The 19,251-nt window shown below is 46.7% G+C and overlaps 1 protein-coding gene across 1 annotated transcript in view; it reads right to left on the bottom strand.

Moving 5' to 3' along the window:
* LOC125921303 (Down syndrome cell adhesion molecule-like) overlaps positions 1–19,251 on the bottom strand; it is an 89,079-nt gene that overhangs the window by 4,730 nt on the left and 65,098 nt on the right. Inside the window, exons 12-14 of the mRNA XM_049628771.1 lie at positions 18,060–18,209; positions 9,928–10,125; positions 8,299–8,601 (exon numbers count right to left, since the gene is read on the bottom strand). Coding sequence (XP_049484728.1) covers positions 8,299–8,601; positions 9,928–10,125; positions 18,060–18,209 — 651 coding nt within the window. The remainder of the gene's footprint in view (positions 1–8,298; positions 8,602–9,927; positions 10,126–18,059; positions 18,210–19,251) is intronic.

Raw genomic sequence — 19,251 nt, 5'->3', positions numbered from 1 at the left:
GAAAAGGTGCTCTGACGGGCTGAGCTTAGGGGCTCAGGTGCCGGACCGGACCGCAGTCAGAGGGGTTGACACGGGTGGTCAGGGTGGGGTGAGTGGGGGGAACGGGGCTGAGAGAGCGGAGAGAGAGAGAGATGGAGAGATCAGAGAGCGATCAGAGAGAGACAGAGACAAAGATGGAGAGAACAGAGGTGGAATGAGCGATGGAAACACACACACACACACACACACACACACACACAGAGGGAAGCAGAGGGAAGAAACACGAGACAGAGAACTTGGGCAGGGGATGAAAATGGGAGACAAAGAGCCATAGCAGATGGGATGCAGCAGAGGAGTGGAGGAGGACACGGCCACATGGGCCCCCAGCGTGCAGATCACAGGTGAGGGTATGGCCCTGTCCCCTCTCCTGGCCATACCCACCTACCTCCGGGCCTCTGCATACTTCCTCAGCCTGCAAACTCCAGATCACAGGCTGTCCCTCCTGTGCCCCTGAGACATCCACCTCCAGGGACTAGGGGGGAGGGGGTGGCGCAGCCCTTGTTCAATGTTATGCCTTATTGTTGACATAACGGTCCATTCCTCATTTTCCTGTCACTGCTCCTGGGACCTTCGGCACCACTAGTCTCTCTGAAAGTTCACACTGAACGAGTGGCATTGATTTCTCCCTCTGTCCCTAACCACCTCGCTTACTGATGCCAGTCGTGAACCAGCACAGACCCTCTGACGGCCCCATACCCCCCAGCAGGTGCATGGCATACTCAGAGCCTGCCATCACCCCCAAGGGGGCTTCCAGACATGGTTGGCCCAGCCTTGCGAAAACGGCTCTAGTGAACCTGCGTCACTTATCTGAAGCCAGGAGACGCTCCCTCCTATCGGGAAAGCAAAACTTCCCGAACTTTCTCAGGATACTCAGACGCACACACAGTTTGAATGCACTTCAGCTTTGGAAGAAGGATGGCAAAATCGATATGGAAAAAGAGCAAGAATGCACTGATTCAGAAAATCTATAATGATGTGCCTTCCATGAATCTATTCTCGGGCGATGCTTCTAGCCATTTGGCATACCTCACACTAGGGAAGGAAACGTCTAGAGTTTAGATCAGTGGTTCTCAGCAAAGAGTGATTCTACCCCTCAGGAAGCAGGAGGCCATGTCTGAAGACTATTTGTATGTCACAGTTGGGAGGTGGCTGCACATAGGCTCAGGATGCTGCTTAAAACCCTACAAAGCACAGGACAACCCCTCCCCTTCATCCCCCGCCAGAAAAAGTGACCCTGCTTCCAGGGCTCATTGTGCTGTTGAGAAACCATAGTTTAAAGGGGCCAAAGTTCACAATTCCAAGTGGACCCTCATTTTGCTTTAATTTTATCTGAAAACCATTTAACTCAATCAGAATAAGGGATTTCACTGCTCAGCTTCTACTGGTCCACAAGGAGTTATGACCTCGGTTCTTGGGAGAGAGTGAGGGACGGTTCTCATGCAACAGTGGCCACGGGGTCTGCCTCTGAGGTGGCCCGATGCAGTGGGAGATTAGGATGGGGTAAGAGCATGAGCTAGCAACTTCTGGGTTTCACGCAAAATTCTTGCCTTTGCCTCGAAACGGTGCTGTGACCCTTTTGGTGTTTGCATCTTATCTGTAGTCAAGAGAAGGGGGCACGGTGAGTTCTAAGGGCATCTTTAAGCCTTCCTTATGCTCTTCACTATCTCACCTGTGGACACTAGGTAAGCACATCTGTATCAGGAATCCGGGGGTAAGTATGAAACAAACAAATGCATTTTGGGGAGGCTACGATTCCAATTCACACTGCAATAGCCCTCTTCCCCCTCCATGCACCTAAGAGAGCACGCGGATGCTCTCGCAACAAATTCTCTGGGAATGAAAGTGAACCAGAGTCCCGGGGGGCTTGGCTGTCCTCTGGGGCCAAATACAAAGGAACTTTCATCAATTTCTAACAAGGCTTCATCTCTATGCTTGGATGGGGCTGGGTATTGATGCAAAGGTAAGAAGCAAAGAATGCTTCCAGCACTTTCACCAAGAACCACACAGATCAGGCTTGTAATGATGCTACAACATCAAAGAGCTACTTACAAAGGGTGAGCTTGGAGTCTGCCCACTGTGGAGCCAAACGAGATCTAACACTTTTTGAGTTTAATATTAATGCTGAAGCAAGGTAATGAAAACTTGTAAATGAACCTCTCTTGGTAAATGAATCTTCGCTCCCAAAAGGCAAGCAGGAAAACCCCTAAATAAATAATGCGAGGCCGATAGCGGAGGCCCGTGTGTGCTGATTCTGTTACCATTCTTGGCTTGTACTTAGGAGGCTTCATGCATTTTTAAGAGCTCATCAATCCTGCGATCTTCCTACTCACTGGTGAACTTTAAAAACTACACTGAGGTATGAAGCGGGGCTTTGAGTTTGTTGCTGCTTACGATTCCTCTGAAATCAAGTAGTTCTGAATAAAAAACAGGACCTTGCCCCAGCATTTGGGCAAGGTCAGGACCACTGAGCAGGGTGTTTGGAGCACCCAGTGAGGAGGGGGCCATGAGATTCAAGGAAGCTCCAGCTCCCACAAAAGATCCACAAGGACCCACACGCTGGGGACTACTGAGAGGGTGGCCCGGTTGGAGTCTTACACCTGCTCCCCCAGGAGGCTGGCAGACCCGTGTGCCCTGAATCATCCCACAGGAGGACTGAGTTAATCCAGACGTGAGAGGATTCTAGGCAGAGGAAATAGACATTTGTGGAGTTGAGGAGCCCAGAAAGCAGGGGTCTTGATGGGTGAGGAAGGCGGGACTGGCTTCTCAAAGCCCCATGAGTCTTTATCCTGAGAGCAATGGGCAACCACACAAGGGATTTCAACATGAGAGGATTGACTGTATCACTTGAATTTAAAGCTTGTTGCTTCCAAGTTTGGGATATAAGATACGTTAGAAGTTGGGGCCAGCTGTGTCCACACAGGACTTTGCTGTCTTCTTACATTTTTGTATATTCCCAGCACCTTTGAGTTGCTCCTGGCTTATCATGGCATCTCACTTGTGTGTGTGTGTGTGTGGGTGTGTGTGTGTATGTGTGTGTGTGTGTGTGGGGGGGTCCCTGTCTTCCATAGGCTGGATTTGGACCTTGTTTCTTGGATCTCCTCATTTATCTGCCTTGTGTCTTCAGGTTTCTTTGTCTGCTGTTTATTATACTACATGCTATTCTGATAAAATAAGGAGACTGTGGGAAGTGTTGGTTTAATATGTTAACACTTTTATGTCTTAGGATAATACCTGGTGCGGTATCTTTTTATAGAGAAGATATCCAATAAATATGGGTTGCATAAATGAGTGTAAAACATTTGTGTCTTTCTGGAGATGCCAGACTTGCACTGTGGCAAAACTTTTTGCCTGTCATCCATGGCACTGGAATCTAGAACCTTCGTTCTGGCCGCTCAGCAGGACACAGGTGGGCCTCCTGCCTCTCCCTCACACGTTGTCAGGCATGGGTCTCCTCCTTACCTTGCACTACCTGTGGGCTGGCTCCTAAGCAACCCAAGCTGAATCCCAATAAGCCAGCCAAGAAAAACTGAGCTAAAGGTGTCGGAGTCCGAGAACAGGCAGTCAGAACAAAAGAATGCACACTTAGGAACTGGAGGACAGATAACGACGGCAGCACCTACGATAAACACGCAAGAGCCCTTGGAAGGATGGGAAAGCCTGGGCACCTGGAACTAGTGGCAGGAAAGGGAGGAGGCCAGTGCAAAAGGTGAGCCCCTCAGAACAAGTCCACCATCACTTCCTGTGTTCTGGAGATGTCACACTAAAATAACAAGTCAGTCCTTAAGAAGACAAAATCACAAATGCACATCAAAGACATCGGTTTCCCAGCAGGGAGCCAGGAAGAGCTCGTTGGAATATTTAGGTCTATCCAGGGCAAGGGTGTACAGCAATATTCAGAGGTGTTGCTAATGGCCCCAGGGTCCTTCTAACTATAAGTACTATGGGAGCATTCGAGAGTTTGTCAGCTCAGAGCAAAGTCTTGTTCCATGAGGTGAATGTGAAGCTCATTCCAGTCTCCTTCCTTTGCACTTCCCTCTGCCTGGACCGCTGTCCCTTTATGGTGTCTGTCAGGCTTTCTTTGCCCCAGCCACCATTTAGATCTCAGCTCACGTCTCACTGCTCCCAGAAGCCTTCCTTGACCATTCTCCCCAACTCCTGACCCCTGCCAGGCTTTGTCCCTTTCCCCAGTTACTTCCCTTCCCAGAACTCCCCACCATCTGAAGCTGTATTATTTCCTTACTTGAATAGTGTCTGTCTCCACCTCCAGCAATGCAAGTTGCCTTAAGACGGGGTGTTTGTGGGTTTCGTCTATCATCGTATCTCCAGCTCTGGAAGTGGGGCCAGTTACTGAGTGAGCACTCAAAAAATACATGCTGACGGGAAAAAGGAGGCTGAGAGGCTGGGAGAGAAGGGTCAGGGATATCTCTAGAAGGATGGAGGCTGGAACCATGCACGGGTGCAGGGTGTGTGAGCGTGTGGGAATATCAGAGATACTTGCACTTGAAAGGAGACCCTTTCCATAGCTCTTAGAATAACATTCGTGATCGAAACTTGAAAATCTAATTTTAACGAGTGCAAAAAAGAGAACGATGCAAGTCTGAGGCACGGGGCCCCAGCCGCTCAACCCAGAGGGATTAGGGGAGGTGGGAGGCAGAACTGCTTGAGAGGAACTGTGTGGCACCCTGGGTCAGGAGGAGGGAGTCTGCACCAGGTGACCTGCCCCGAGCAGAGCCACGTCCTCAGAGGGCAAGGGAGATGGAGGTAGAATGAGGCTGAAGAGGGGGATTTGGGGCAGTGAAGCTCTCTCTGGAGTGTAATTCTGATTCAAGAGCCAGCACGAGAACCACGTGGGCTTCGGAGGGGAGACAGCACGATCGCAGTAGCTGAGAGCAGGAAGAGAAACCTTCTTTGGAGGTCGCCAAGGGAGCAGAGGATGGCTTGCCCTTCAGGTAAGCACCTCTCGCCCATGCTCTTCTCTTTGGATAAATGCACACATCCAGGAGGGCATAGATGGATCTGAACACTGAAGCCCCCAGACTGCTTCATGTAACTGGTTGTTCACAGAACCAACAAGTCAACAGCAGGCAGTGGCCACTTCCGGCTGGAAAACCTCAAGTGCATTCATCACGGGAGGGGCTGATGGGTATATATTTAAGGCTGGGGTCCCAGAGTGTGAGAGCAGAGATCTAAATGGACCAACTCTTCTCCAGATGCTCCCGAGGCCAGGATGCATTGGGTTGCCTATGCGAACCTTTAAATGGATTTTAGTAGCTTCGTGCAATGGCATTTCTTGATGGCATGAGGATAAATCTCATGAATAAAGGAGGAGCAGTAATTCAAGAACATTAGAAACTGGCTCAGGATGCTACCCGAACCCAAGAACAGCTACTGTAATCAAAGTATTGGAAGTTGCCTTGACCAAGAGGGAAAGAAGCTGTTAAACTTTCCAGCTGTTTCTCAGAGGAAGATAGAGTTTGGCTTGTCTTTTGTTTTTAAAGACGGAAATAACCATCCCTTATTGCAGAAAATAAAACAATAGCACAACTGGCATTTTACATAAAATATAAACATCCTAAAAATTCAGTAAATGCAGAGTTCAAGTACTATTGAACATCGAAAGCTAGAGTCTGATGTTTGCCATGTGTGAGAGCCTTCACATTGCATGGGGGGCTCCCCTTCTGTGGAAGAGACTTCCTTTCCACTTGTCAAGAGCAAGAACAGAACGCTGGGAGAGAAGTTTGGAGGCAATTAAGACAGTCTTCTGTCTTCCTGGAGCCAGGATCTGGCCAAGTTGATTTAACTTGACCCTGACTTGATTTGCATTTAAAAGCTTTGGGTCCCAAGAAGACACGAAGGTGAGGGGAAAGATGGGCAGAGGCTGGGGAGGCTTTGCTGACACTGACTGATACCATCTAGAACCACGGGAACACAGGTAGGAATGAGGTTTGAAAGCACTCAAGGAACTGATGATTTTGAGGCAGCCTCCAGTCAGCAGAGTGATAAATTGTAACCTTGGGGTTGGTGCCTGGTGTTGAATGTAGTCTCCTTATAAAGACACAACTGAAAGGCTTTCCTAAAAGCCTCAGAAATATTCAATAATAATACAGTCATCTAGGGCGGACAAAGCAAAGTTTGTGGACGTGAGGACTTGTGCTGACTTGAAACATTACTCCTACCTAAAATTATAAACTCATTTTAGTCTAAAGAGCATTTTAAGACTCTACTACCTGACCTCGTTGTGATCTTTCGATTGTTCTGATGGATCCAAGCAACAATGTCATAACAGAAGTGCAAACTTTTTTGAACTTCTGTTCAAACAAGACATCAAAAAGAAACCCAAGCCTTTAATTAATTCAAAGCTTGCACATATAGGAGCATCATGTCACCCAGGAGCTCTTGTACGCAAGGGAATATGGTTGCCGATGGAAGCGTCGCGTAGTGACTGGGTGATATGCAAATAAGGCGGATGCTTTTGAGGCCCTCAGTGGCCACAGAAGGGAGACCAACAAAAGAGGGAGGGAGGAGAGGAGCCAGCCGCACACTGGAGACCACACTGGAGTCACCACGAGAATCCCTCAACAAAGCAACAAGAGAAACAACTGCTAACTAACCACTTTACCCAAATTATGCCACACGCGTCTTACACAAACCCCAAACAGTAGGCACCCACGTCAATGCCCATTTTACAGAGACAGCAACTGAAGGCTACCAAGGTTAAACATGTCCAGAGGCACATTTTCTCCTCTCCTATCTTCCTCACTCTCAGGCTTTACAGCCATAAAGAGCTTATGTTTTTATCGCATTTGCCTTGCAAATAAATGCCAACAACGAAAAATGCTGGAAATAAAAACACCCACAAATCACAGCTCATCTTCTCCCTGAGGAGGTAGACAGAATGAAAATAAATGAAGCCATCATTCTTTATTGTAAGCTGGCATGAATCTTGACTCAGTTTGGAAGATTAGTTGCTGGCTAGACAATTCTTATTTTTATATATTTTTATGCATTTATAAGGCTCATTTCAGCTGGGCTATATGCCATAAAACCCAAGGGAATTGCAGTAATTTAAAAGTGAAGATAAATTTTTGAAATAGGACTAGTAGAGAGGTTCAGAAAATGGGAAAAGGAGAAATAAAACTGGATTCAACAAGAATGGAGAGGCCGTCCACAAAGGAAAGTCTACAGGCAGCTATTTCAGGGTGAAGAAGAAAAAGGGATTCTTCAGATGATGAGTACAACTGGCTGCCATGGCCGGATTCCATCTAAAGATGTGTCTATTTGCCCCATATAATGGTTTGCAAGTATCTGGCCCAACACTTGAAAACTGTGGGTCTCCGTATAAAACCAAGCTTTCTGGCTTCTCTTGAGAAAGTCACTCATACTAACCCCCCATTTCCACTGGGGATTAGTTGGTGGGAACACGCTGGAGTCTCTTCCCTCTAGATAGCCTGTGAACTCTTAAATTTTCCGCCTGCACCATTCCCCTTTTCCCTTGCTCTCCATTCTCTTCACTTATGTACATGATCTGCCGGGCCCTGTAGGCCTTAGGGCTGAGAGCTGCCATCCACACACCCAGACCCCTCTCATGTGCTCAAGACAAAGACTGAACGAGTGGCTGACCAAACCCTAGCCAGTTACTGTCACTTTGGGTAACTCAATGAAACCAAGGCCCAAGCACCGGCCCCCTGGTAAGACCTCTCTCCTTCTGAAAGCCTTAAGTACAGCAGCTTTACAACACAAGCCCCCTGCGTTTGAGCCTCCTCTCCTCACATAGTGGGATCTCCTTCTCTCCCATCGGGGCTCCTTGGGCTTTCTGACTGCTTGAACAACAGAACATGGCGGAAATGATGTGTCATTTTCCAGGCCCCGCCTTAAGAGACCAGCTACGTCCACTGTTTGCCTGTTGGGACACTTGCTTTAGAGCCGAGCTGCCATGATACGAAGAAGCCCAAGCCACCTGGTGGAGAATCCTACACATGGCCATTTGGGAAGGGCTCCTCCAGACCTAAGTGAGCCTGCCCAGCTGACACCACTGGAACAGAGATGGGCTGCCCCACCAAGCCCTGACTACATTTCAGATTTATACACAAAATGAGCGATGGTCACTGTTGCAAACCAATAAGCTCTGGGGTGGTTCATTACACGGCAACCTACAAACGGAGCATCGAGTCCAAACACCAGGATGGGCTTTCCTAGCAGACGAGAGCGAATCAGGAAGACAAGTCTCCTAAACAGTGGTCCGTGCATTTCTTTTCTCACCTGGCCGATGTGCCTTTGGAACCGCCATGTTCATCACTCGACCTCCATCCTGAGGTTTGGGGGGGGATGCAGTGAACCTGCAGATCCCCGATTCTGAAGGGGTGCTGGAGGTCAGACTGTCCGTGTACTCGTTTGTCCCTGCCGTCAACTGTTCAGATGATGTGTCTGATATGAAGCACTCTGTGATGGTGAACTTGGCGTGCCTCAGTTGCTCTTCCATCTTGGCGTGCTCGTAGGCCCTGGCCAGTTCTTCATAAGTGGAGGAGGCACTTTCTGTGGAGACCATGCTGCTTCGCGCTCGATCTATAGCGTAAAAAGAGAGAACGAGACGGATAAATTATTGCTTTACGGTCGCACCGACTGGATGGCCTTCTCTGGCTTGTGGCCGTTTCTCCCAGATCATGGTACACGCCGGCAGGGTCCTGGGTCATTGACCGAGAACTGCCTCGGTCACCGTGGGGCCTGTGTTTTACGTCTCAGTAAAGTGGGCTCAGGAAGCTTTGTTTCAGCACAGTCGCGTTAGTCAGATGCTCCCAGCCTGGGACACGCGCGTCAATCAGCAATGCTTAAAAAATTCTGCGTTTAGTTAAGATGATTGGGAGTGTCGTGTAAATGAATGGCCGTGTCCACCCCCTGCTCTGACTTGCGGATCACTCTGTTCTGCAGGGACTTTAATTGACACGAATGATTTGAGCTCTGCAGTTCAGCTTGCGAGGAAGACACGGCAGTGGTTAGAAACGAAGCCGTGATTCTGCACGAAACTGGCCAGTGGGAAGAATGGCCCCTGATCCCTTGGACTCATCCTCTGTGACTGCCACCCTTTGTGGGGCGCAGGAAACCCCCAGGACAAAAGGAGGTGCATCTTGGCCAGAGGAATCTGTATTTTACACACGAAAAAGTTTTGAATCACCTCTGTGCAACTCTGAGACTCTTCTAAGAGAAATAACAGCCATAAAAATAAATGCACAGGGTAACACTCCACCTTTGGAACATTATTTTTGAAGTATATCAGCCAGAACAAAAGAAAATGAGTATTCAAATTTCCTACAGCTATTAGGTTTAGATATAATTTCTTTTCTAGAGTTAAGGTTGGGGGCTGGGGCAACCGAGCGCTATTCTTAGGTCCTGTCTTCTCTCAGAAGTGAAATCTTGGTGGTTGATGGCACAGACTGGATGACTTACCTTATAATCAACCCCTGTTGAATTGTCAAAAGGATCAGCCCATGTTCCCTATAGAGGGTGCCATGACCTTGCCATGACACCTCCAGTGCAACGTCTTAAACCGAGAGACGGTAGCGGGTCACGTGCCCTCAGAGTATATTCAGAACCTACTGCAACAGTTTGGGTGAGCATTTTAAAGTATCTGTGTTTCTCTCAGTGGGGTAGGAACTCAAAGGAGAGGACAGCATGAGTCTGAGATTCAGGACATCTGAGATGCCTGTTGGTTTTGCCCTGCAGAAATCACCAGGCCCTGGATATCATCAATGCTGCATGGTTGTATTAATACTGGTTAAAAAACAGCCTAACAATTTGAAAGTGGCCTTGAAAGAGCATAAGGAGGAGCCTTTGAAGGCTATCTGAGGGCTGTGCCCGTCCCCAGGGTTGAGGAGGAGGCGTGCAGACCCCTACCTGTGTCTTGTGAGGGGCTGACACTGTAACTGTCACTCTCCTTGTCCATTGATCCCGCAGCCCTGGGCGTCGGCAGCCTCCAGTCTGTGGTGAGGGTGTGTGCTGAAATGGTGGGGTGGGGTCTGTTGAGGGTCCACTGGCTGGCATACCGGTTTCTTGCTGTAGGTCCTGCCTTGGCATTCCTCCTGGTGGTAGGATCTGTGAAGAGGCCAAGAACAATGTATGTCTTAGTCTCTAGGAGTATGATCAGTTGTGATCAAAGTGTTGAGGGTGGTTCTTCCCCTGCCCCCCCACCCCCACCAGCCTTAAGACGCCCCTGTAAGACTCATGCATCCTGGAAGCCTTTCCTTCTGTTTTTGTCTAGACGATTCATTTCCTTTCTCTTGTGGTCTGAGACATTTATGTGATACTTAAGCACTCTAAAAAGTCCTGTGGGGTAAAGAATGTTAGATTTGGACTCAGGAATTATGGATTCAAACCTTTCTCTTGGCCCTTAATGTTTTTGTGGCTCAACGCACATCACTTAAACTTCCAGAGAATAGCCACCATCTTCCACGCGTGGCCAAATATGCTCTAACGTGGTCTCTTTTTTAATGGTTCTCCTACCTTAAGGTGTTGTTATGGGTTGACTCATGTCCCCTCAAAAGGTATGTCCGCATCCTAACCCCTAGTACCTCAGAATGTGACCTTACTTGGAAATAGGGTCACTGTAGATGTCATTAGTCAAGATAAAGTCAGACTGTACCAGGGTAGTCCTTTAATCTAACAGGACTAGTGTCCTTATAAGAACAGGAGAGGAGAATGCCACGGAACAATGGAAGTAGAGATTGAGGTGCTGGGGCTACAAGCCAAGGAATGCCAAAGACTGTCAGCAGCAACTACCAGAAACTAGGAAGAGGCAAGGAAGGATCTTTCTTGACAGGTTTCAGAAGGAGCATGTTGACATCTTGAATTTGGACTTCTGGCTCCCAGAAGACAACAGATTTCTGTTCTTTTCAGCCACCCAGTTTGTGGTATGTTGTTACAGCAGCTCCAGGCATCTCCTGTGTTATTGTGGTTTTATATTTACTCATTGCCTTGATCAGGGCTGTTTTACTCATCAACTAAATTTCAAGTTCCTAGACCGAGATGGTGACACCCTCTTGTCCTAATACTCACTTAGTCTTTTGCATATGGTAACATATGTCTTCAATGGAATTGAACTTTGTCAAAGATGTGGGTCATTCAATGTGGAGAACACACGGTTAATGGGTATCTGGATTTCATACGTCTGCCTTCCTTAAAACCAGAGATTTACATATACAGAGGCTGGCACCAGATTGGTTTCATTTTCTCTAAATCTGGAACCAAAGACAGCAGGTCAATGAGTGGACAGAGTTCTTAGTTCAGCTCTTTGAGGGGGACACTGGAGTGGACAAGCAACACTGTCTTTTCTAGAACCCCGTGGAATAGGGAATAGAGAGGCTCAGTTACCTTTTCTTGGGCTCTGGCCTATAGGCAACATAAGGTCCTAGATGGGCCTTTTACACCACTGAATTCTCTGCTTCTAAAAAAGGAATTTTATGCAGTTATATTTCAAAATGTCCTGGAGACTTTTAAACACAACAGTCTATATTTACTGCTCAACCCTAATGAGGCAGTGTCAGAAGATCAACGCTGAGGGGGCCATTCCTTGGCATTGTTACAGTGACTTACTTATGTGTTTTCATAGGCCTGGAAGTTGCTCCAGGGTAGGGGTAAGGATGTTCATCCTTCGGTCCATTCACAGAGCCCATGATGATCTCCAGTACACATAGGCCCCTGGATGGATACACTCAGCCCAGGGTCACTTTATGGATGAGACAATGGAAGCTCAGAGAGGAAAAGTGACACAGCTATTAAGTGGTAAAAATGGAGCCCAAGACCCCATGTTTTGGTTCAGAGATTGCCCGTCACTTGACCACACATGTCCTCATGCTGGACATCTAAGTGTCTAATACAGTGTCCACCATGACACTGGCTTGTGTGTAATGCCATGTTGGATCATGGGAGGCAGACAATTGAATGTAGTGAAATGACTTTCTTTTTAAATGGAAGATTTTCTTCTTTTTGGAAAATTATAGTTATTGGGCTTTGAACCTAATCCATCATTCTACAATGCTGGAGACAAGCATTAAGATGGCAGCCAAATCGATATATTTTAAGATTTCCTGGGTCATCAAAATGCTTCGTCTTGGTGCATATTCTTTGGGGCATTGATTTTAAGACACATTTCATCACTTACTTGCAAAATTCCACAGAAGACTTTATTGGAAGATATTTTTTTTTTTTGCCTTGATTAGAATGTAAATGTGTTATGCTCGAGCACCAAGCTCTCTGGACAGCAAGGTATGAATGATAATTGCATTTTCTCCACTGAAATGCTAGGAGAGAGGTCCTCAAAGAGACAGAAAAACATTCTCATGGGTAGGAGGCTAAATATCTTCCAGGTACTATGGACTTCATAGGGAGAGCTTCGATAAATGGGGCTTGTTATTTAAATGCTAATGAATCTTTTCCAGAAAAGTACCCAGTCCCTTACATAAGATTTGAGGATTCACATTTTTATTCCTCTTTCAGTTTCTTGCAAAGACAGCCGTGGATCAGATTTACTCCTGGCATGGATGCTTGGGCAGGGGCGGGGATGTCAGTTTGATCTTCTCACTTCAAGGACGTACTCTCCTCACTCCCATCCCTCTCCCCCTGCCGTGTTTCCTCCCACCAAGCCTGCCCACCCACAGTGGGGCAGGACCTTACCCCTTTCTCACTGAGATCTCCCTATGTGGAAAATTCCATGGTCAAGTTATGCATATCAGTCTCTATTCAAAGCTAGAACTCTTTTTAAGTTAATTTTGTTCATTATCCTTTTTTTTCCTTCTAGATGAGGACAGTTTTACCAATGGCCTGATAATGTTGGGAATATAGGTCATGGTATTACTTTCCTTGAACCACAGCTTGCAGTTCTGTCCTGCTCTAAGCAAGCCTCCTAGAGGCAAAATGATCTCAGTTGGTAGAATATTGAGGTAGTTGACACATTTTTTAAAAATAATCAGGTTTTGGGAGCTGTTTTGTACCTCAATTGAACTCTTCTGTATGATAACTCCTATGATAGCAGCTAAAATAAAAATCTGACTTGGATTCCACTTGGTAACCTTCTTTGTAGGTCTTACCAGCTAAGCTACTAAGGAAATACACATTGAGATTTACTGTCCTTGCATAGAAAGCATTTTATTTGGCTCCCCAACATTCTAATATAAATAAAACTTAGTGATGAGCCATCATGCTTGCTAAACAGCCAACAAATTAGAAGGTAAGTGATACAAATAACTCTTGGCTTTTGAACACTGGGTCTAAACCTAAATCAAGCTTTTCTGCCCATTGAATCAAATTATTTTAATCATCCTGAATTCAGGATAAGAGAGGATTTGGGGGATAATAGGGTTATAAAACATGTCATGTGTACTGTGATCTAGGTATTAATCTGTTTTTATTCCCTGCTATTCCCAGTCCTATCTTGTAGGTGCCGTGGGCTCAGCTTCACATGGTGATGACGCTGTGGAGGCCTGAACATTCCCATTGCATAACGAACAAGTATTTATCAAGGGCTCATTACACATGGCACACTCCTCACCCCATCAGGTATTTTCCTGCAGGACGATGTCTAGTACCATTCCGGGTGATGGATGGAGTGTGCATGTGCTTTCAGAGTCTAAACAAAAAAAGATTCCATCCATGTTGTAAACTCTTCTTATGTAGACATGGAAGTCTACTCAGTCCGTAGATATCCCCTGGGAATCATGGTCTCCACTCAACAGCAACACGGAGCAGTTGAGGAGGAGCTTTGGAGTTAAGTTGTCTGCCTTTGACTCAGTTTTACTACTCGCTGGCTGTGAGCTCATCAGACGTGCCCACTTCCCTCATCTCTGAGAGTGGGGTTATCATCTCACCCACCCGCAGGGCTGTTGTGAGACATGGTGGTGATGGGGCCTTGTAGATCTTGGGGCCTGGCTTACGATTCCTGAGTGCCAAACACTTGGTAAGGATTGGAACACATTCTGTTTGTTGGGAAGAGGGTGGAGGGACATTTGGTAGGTTGATCAGGAAGGCTTGAAACTCAATTTAGAGAAGGTTTGGCAGAAAAAAAAATACCCATTGAACATCATAAAGCCAGATGCTGGAGAGTTCCCCATGCTTCAGAAAAGAGCTGAAAAGTAGAGCTGGTGAGGACAGGAGCTCCCACTCATTCCTGGTCTAGCCCTTTCATGCACCAAGGGCGCTTGTACATGCTCTCGGCCCAGATGGGTGGCTGGTGAACCAAGGGATGACTTCCAGGTTCAAATGACCCAAAAACCTGGACCAAGTCGAACACATATCATTTCACGTGTCTTTGTATCCTTGCACATCTTTTGAGTAAGAAAGTTAATTTAAGTTCTCCTGTGATGATCTCATTGGTAAGTCTCCACAAAGTGAGCTGGAGAGAGACTGTGCACATACTTACAAACATCTGATCATCTAGCAAACAGACACTTAGCCGGTTAGATGTCTCAGGACATCTTAGGAAATGGATCTCCTCAGGATCTCCAGGGAATGGAGAACAAAGAAAGGGGCCAAATGGACTTCCCGAGTCCTGTTTATTTAAAATGCTGAACATCCTTTCTTTTCCACCCCTTCTACTCGGATTTCAGAACTTGGCAGTTGGTTGATATTTAAATCTATTTATTGAGTGCCTACCATGTGTCAGACCTTGTGGCTGGAGTTGGGGGGGGGTTGCGGACACAGACACGGACACCATCAGACCCCCACTTTCAAGTGTACCCTCATCCACAAGAGCGACAGGGAAGCGAACAGAGCTGCAGATACAGCCAGGGCATCTATTTTCACCGGCTGGAGAGCTCAACAGTCAATTGTTGTGATTTCTCCTATCCTCATAATGAATCTTTGGTGCAACTCTGGAAAACTAAACAAAATGCCTAGAAACACAACTTCTATCATGCAGTCATTATAATGTGCAGACAACATATTGTAGATGCTCTGCTTATAACTAAAGAATTCCCACAATGGTGACACAGTCCTAGTATAATTAGAACAGAGTAATAGTGTCTTCTGCAGTCGAGGAAATAGATCATAAATCGGCCTCTGCAAATGTGCCAAACTGCAGTGTGCAGAGACTGCCACACGGGATCTGAGATGACACAGGTGAACCGCCGGGCACAGGTGACAAGCTCTGGGGTGCAGGACACAAGCAGTGAACCGGGCTTCACAAAGCTCCCAGCTTCAGACTTCTGCTGGGGCTCATCTGCTGGGGGGCCAGTCACCCACTGTTTCCACTTCAAAATGGGAAATGGGAGGCTCTTAGGGCCTCGTAATGTGGTTCCAGAGGGAACATTTAATGAAAAAATGATCCCTAGTAGAGAATGTGGTGCAGATGGTACATGAATAGTTCTGTGTTTTCCTTTTGAACTAGAGACTGATGCATGACGTTGAGTAGATTTGCTTAATGTTTGTAAACATTACTGGATGAAGCTCGTCACAAGCGAAAGAAGCATCGTTCTGTAAGCTGTGGATGCTTCAGTGTGATGTGATCATCAGACTGAACTCTGCCAACTCATCCCAACACTTGCAGAGTGGAGTGCAAACTCATGAGGCTGGACCAGGAGACCTGGCGACCAGGCTGGCTCTTTCCTCTGGCTCCTCCCTGTTGCCCATGGCATTCCAGTGATGCTGCTGCCCCAACATGCCTTAGGAGCCATTGCCTCTTGTTTCCCCTGCCTGGCAGGCCAGCTCCGGGCCTGGACTCAGATTTTCAACTCTGTGACGGATCTTCCCAGAGTTGGATCTGAAGTAGCCCCTCCCATCATCCCCACACGGCCCCCCCTCCCCCCACTCACCATCACGTCCTAGTCCTAGTCCTTATAGGTAAATAAAAAATGCTTGAGTTCCCTGGTTAATGTCCAATTCCTCTACTGAGATGAAATGAATGCCTTTTTGCATCTCATGATGTACCCCCATCACTGGGCCATATGGAAAGTAAAACCTTAATAAATATTTTTGAGTCTGAATGCAGGAATCCTTAAAGTTCCCCAACTATGCTTACAGCATTATAGGTATGAGACACTCGGACACTCCCCTTCTATGTGCCTCTGGCCCTGCCACTTGCCTCTTGCTGGTTATCGCTTCTGCTTATGACCAACATTCACACCTCTGTTGATATTTTGAATGTCACTGAATCAATGTTTCCATTAGTTGGGGAGGTGGTGGTGGTGATCATGCAGTTGGGATGCTCCCAGTGCTTTAGTGTGACTGTTTCCTTCCTATTATGACTGGCCTTTGTGCATTCCTCTGCTAGTTGAACATTGAAAGGAAGGTGGGGAAGCTCGCTCATTTTACCTGGCAGAAAGAAGTCACGGGCTATGAGAGTGGCAAGCTTGAGAGGTCCTGTCCCCCTGTGCTAAGTGGCAGGGACCCATGTCTAACACTTGGGGAAGTATTTTTCTGTGAGGGCTCCAGACAGTCAGCATCAGAATGACCCAGAATGTCTGTTACAATGCAGATTCCTGGGCCCCACCCTAGACCAAGTGGATCAGAATCTTTGGAGATGGAGTTCTGGAATGGGTATTTTGAACAGGCACCCTGGGTGATTCTGATGCACACGAAAGGTTGGGAACCACTATCTGGGCATCTGTCATGTTTTCTCTGCCTCTTGCCTATTTTCCTGCCAATGTCTCCATTAGCTTCCACGCTGACTGGGCTGAGGGAATTCTGAGGTCAAGGATCCTTCCATTTCAGTCCCCCTGGGTCTGTAATTCTTCCCTCACTGAATAGCAATAAGTGTCTCAGAAATCCATCAGTGCCGTGTCCTGAAGCATACAGAAGCTGGACCAGGCAGATCATGATGGGAAAGCCAATAGCCAGAGAGAGGGTCAAGGACTATGAAGCACTTTCTAAAGCAAAGCTCTCACTCACACACCCCCAAGCAAAGTTAATTCCCACTCATGGCCCATTCATGTCTTCAGTGTGTGCTGATGTCATCAAGGAAGGAAGGGGTGAGGCTAGACGAAAGGGGGAAACAGAAGATTTCTTCAGCCTGTTCTTGAGGACAGTTTTTGAAATGAATTTCAGTAACAGCTGAAACTGTTTTCTTGCATATTACAAAGTTATTTAGGAATCACCTGGTTTGCTTCATGACATCAGTACATTTCACAAATGCTTTACAAGTCAGAATGTATGAATAACAGCTTTTAACATTATATTATTTATTTTCCTAATTATAACACTCCGAGAATGTAAATTTTTGCAGAGCGATTAGAGATTAAAAGTTAGACATCAAAGCTTCCGAAAGATAATAATCGGGACATCAATTTCTCAGTCTCTTAAAGAGATTTAGAAACAATTTCAATTATGAAGGAATAAGAATGTCTAATTAATAAGCTCTAGATACATATTAGGGTATTTAATTTCATTGCAGTAATTAATTCCTGTATATTATGAATGCAGATATTAATAACTAAGTCAAATATAATCCCCGGATTTGCCAGAACTATAGTTTTTCTCAAATAGTGTGTTCAGGAGAAAACATAAACTCCAGGGACGGACAGATCCTCAGTGAAACCCTGGCTTCCCTACACATTGTGTGTACAATGTCAGGCTGTTTACCTAACTGCTCTGAGAGTCCACGTTCTTATCTGTAACATAGCGGCTATCGTATCTATTCATATCTATTCTAAGTAGGCACCTTGCAGGGCTGCCTTACAGATAACACACTTGCCATAACCTGCTTATCTTAATCCTGGCGCAGAGTGGATACTCACTGATGTTAATTACTTTTCCCCGTTCCCGCGTCGTCCAAATCAAAAAAAAAAATTACCTTGACCTGAAATTTCTGGCACTTTGATAGTGAATCGACACCAAGGGTTATTGGCCTCCAGTGACATAGTTTGAACGCCAGCTTAGATCAAACAGTAAAAACTCCCATGTCCCAATTAGAGATATTATCGTACGTATTTGTTTCGTAGGCACAGGGCCAACGAGCCCTGCTTTCGTTGGACAGGGACAGAGCGTCAGCATCTTCTCAGCATCGGTACCACCCACACAGTTTGTATTGTCGGACCACTTACTCGTTCCCGGCCGCGCGTCCGACACATCCACGAGGGGCCCGGTGGCCTGTGACACTGACTGATAGTGCACTGTGTGTGTCACCGTCAGAGACTTCTGTTTGGCCGCCTCCCCAAAGTCAGCATCCGTTAACAGGACCGTGGAGCGATCGTCTGCAGAACAGCAGGAACACAGGAAACCAGACATGTTTACCCCTTTAAACGGCTCCCCTGCCTTCTCTCCCCTAGCTCCTTGTGTGATTGCTCATGGCAACAATTATCACCTCATCTAAAGGAGCAGAAACAACCCCCAAATTCAAGCCCTGTATTGGAATCACTGTCGAACGCTAAATATAGATTATCTTTAGGAGCTGGCTTTCGAAGCATGAATGAAAGAGGGTGACCACACAGAAGGGTCTTCTTACCAAACAAACACTCGTTTGGGGAGGCTTGTCGGAACCACCTGTTGGACAGAGTTTGGGATTTACGTGTTTGCCAAAGGCTCACCCGAGATGTCACCAGAGATGGTGACACCACCAGTGATGAGGTTGCCATCAAAAACAAGCCCTGTTTTCAGTACTGGAAAAACACTGCTGAGGCTGTCTACACTTGGGTGGCTCTCACGCCGAACCTGGCCAATGTTTGGGGTTGGGGTGAGGGGAGGGGAAGACAAGGGCTGGTCTTCAGAGTTTATGGATTCCTCTGTTTTAAAGGTTCTGAGCTACGTTCCTTTTCTTCCCACCTCTTCTGAGCTTTAATTACCCTAGAATATCCTTTAATTGACTTTTCAGAATGACTCACTTGTCAGATTTCCAAGCCCAATTGGCATTTGAAGGTTAGACAAGGAGGAGCCCTGGTTCAGATGAGTCTGGAGCATTCTAGGGCTTGGAAAGGAAGCAGTTGGTTGAGCTGCGTGTCATTATTCGGTTGCCTCAACATTTTTCATTACTTTGTTGTGATACTTTTCACGCTTTCTTAAGAGCTTTTTTACTCCAAGGGAAACTTCCCTTAGGATATATGGATATATTCATACATTTTCAAGCACCGCAGCCCGGGATGCTGTTCATATGAGTTTATCAGTCAGCTGGGACCACGCTAGAGTGTGCCTGGACACGGAGCGGTGACGTGGAAGTCATAAACAACACAGCTAGACTTCTGTGCCCAAAAAAGGCTCTGAACAGAATGAACCTTGCAAAATCCAATTACTCAGGCTCTG

The sequence above is a fragment of the Panthera uncia genome, chromosome C2, assembly GCF_023721935.1.
Source record: "Panthera uncia isolate 11264 chromosome C2, Puncia_PCG_1.0, whole genome shotgun sequence".
Taxonomy (NCBI): Eukaryota; Metazoa; Chordata; class Mammalia; order Carnivora; family Felidae; genus Panthera; species Panthera uncia.
The sequence above is the reverse complement of the archived record's forward strand: the minus strand, read 5'-3'. Positions and strand labels throughout refer to the sequence as shown.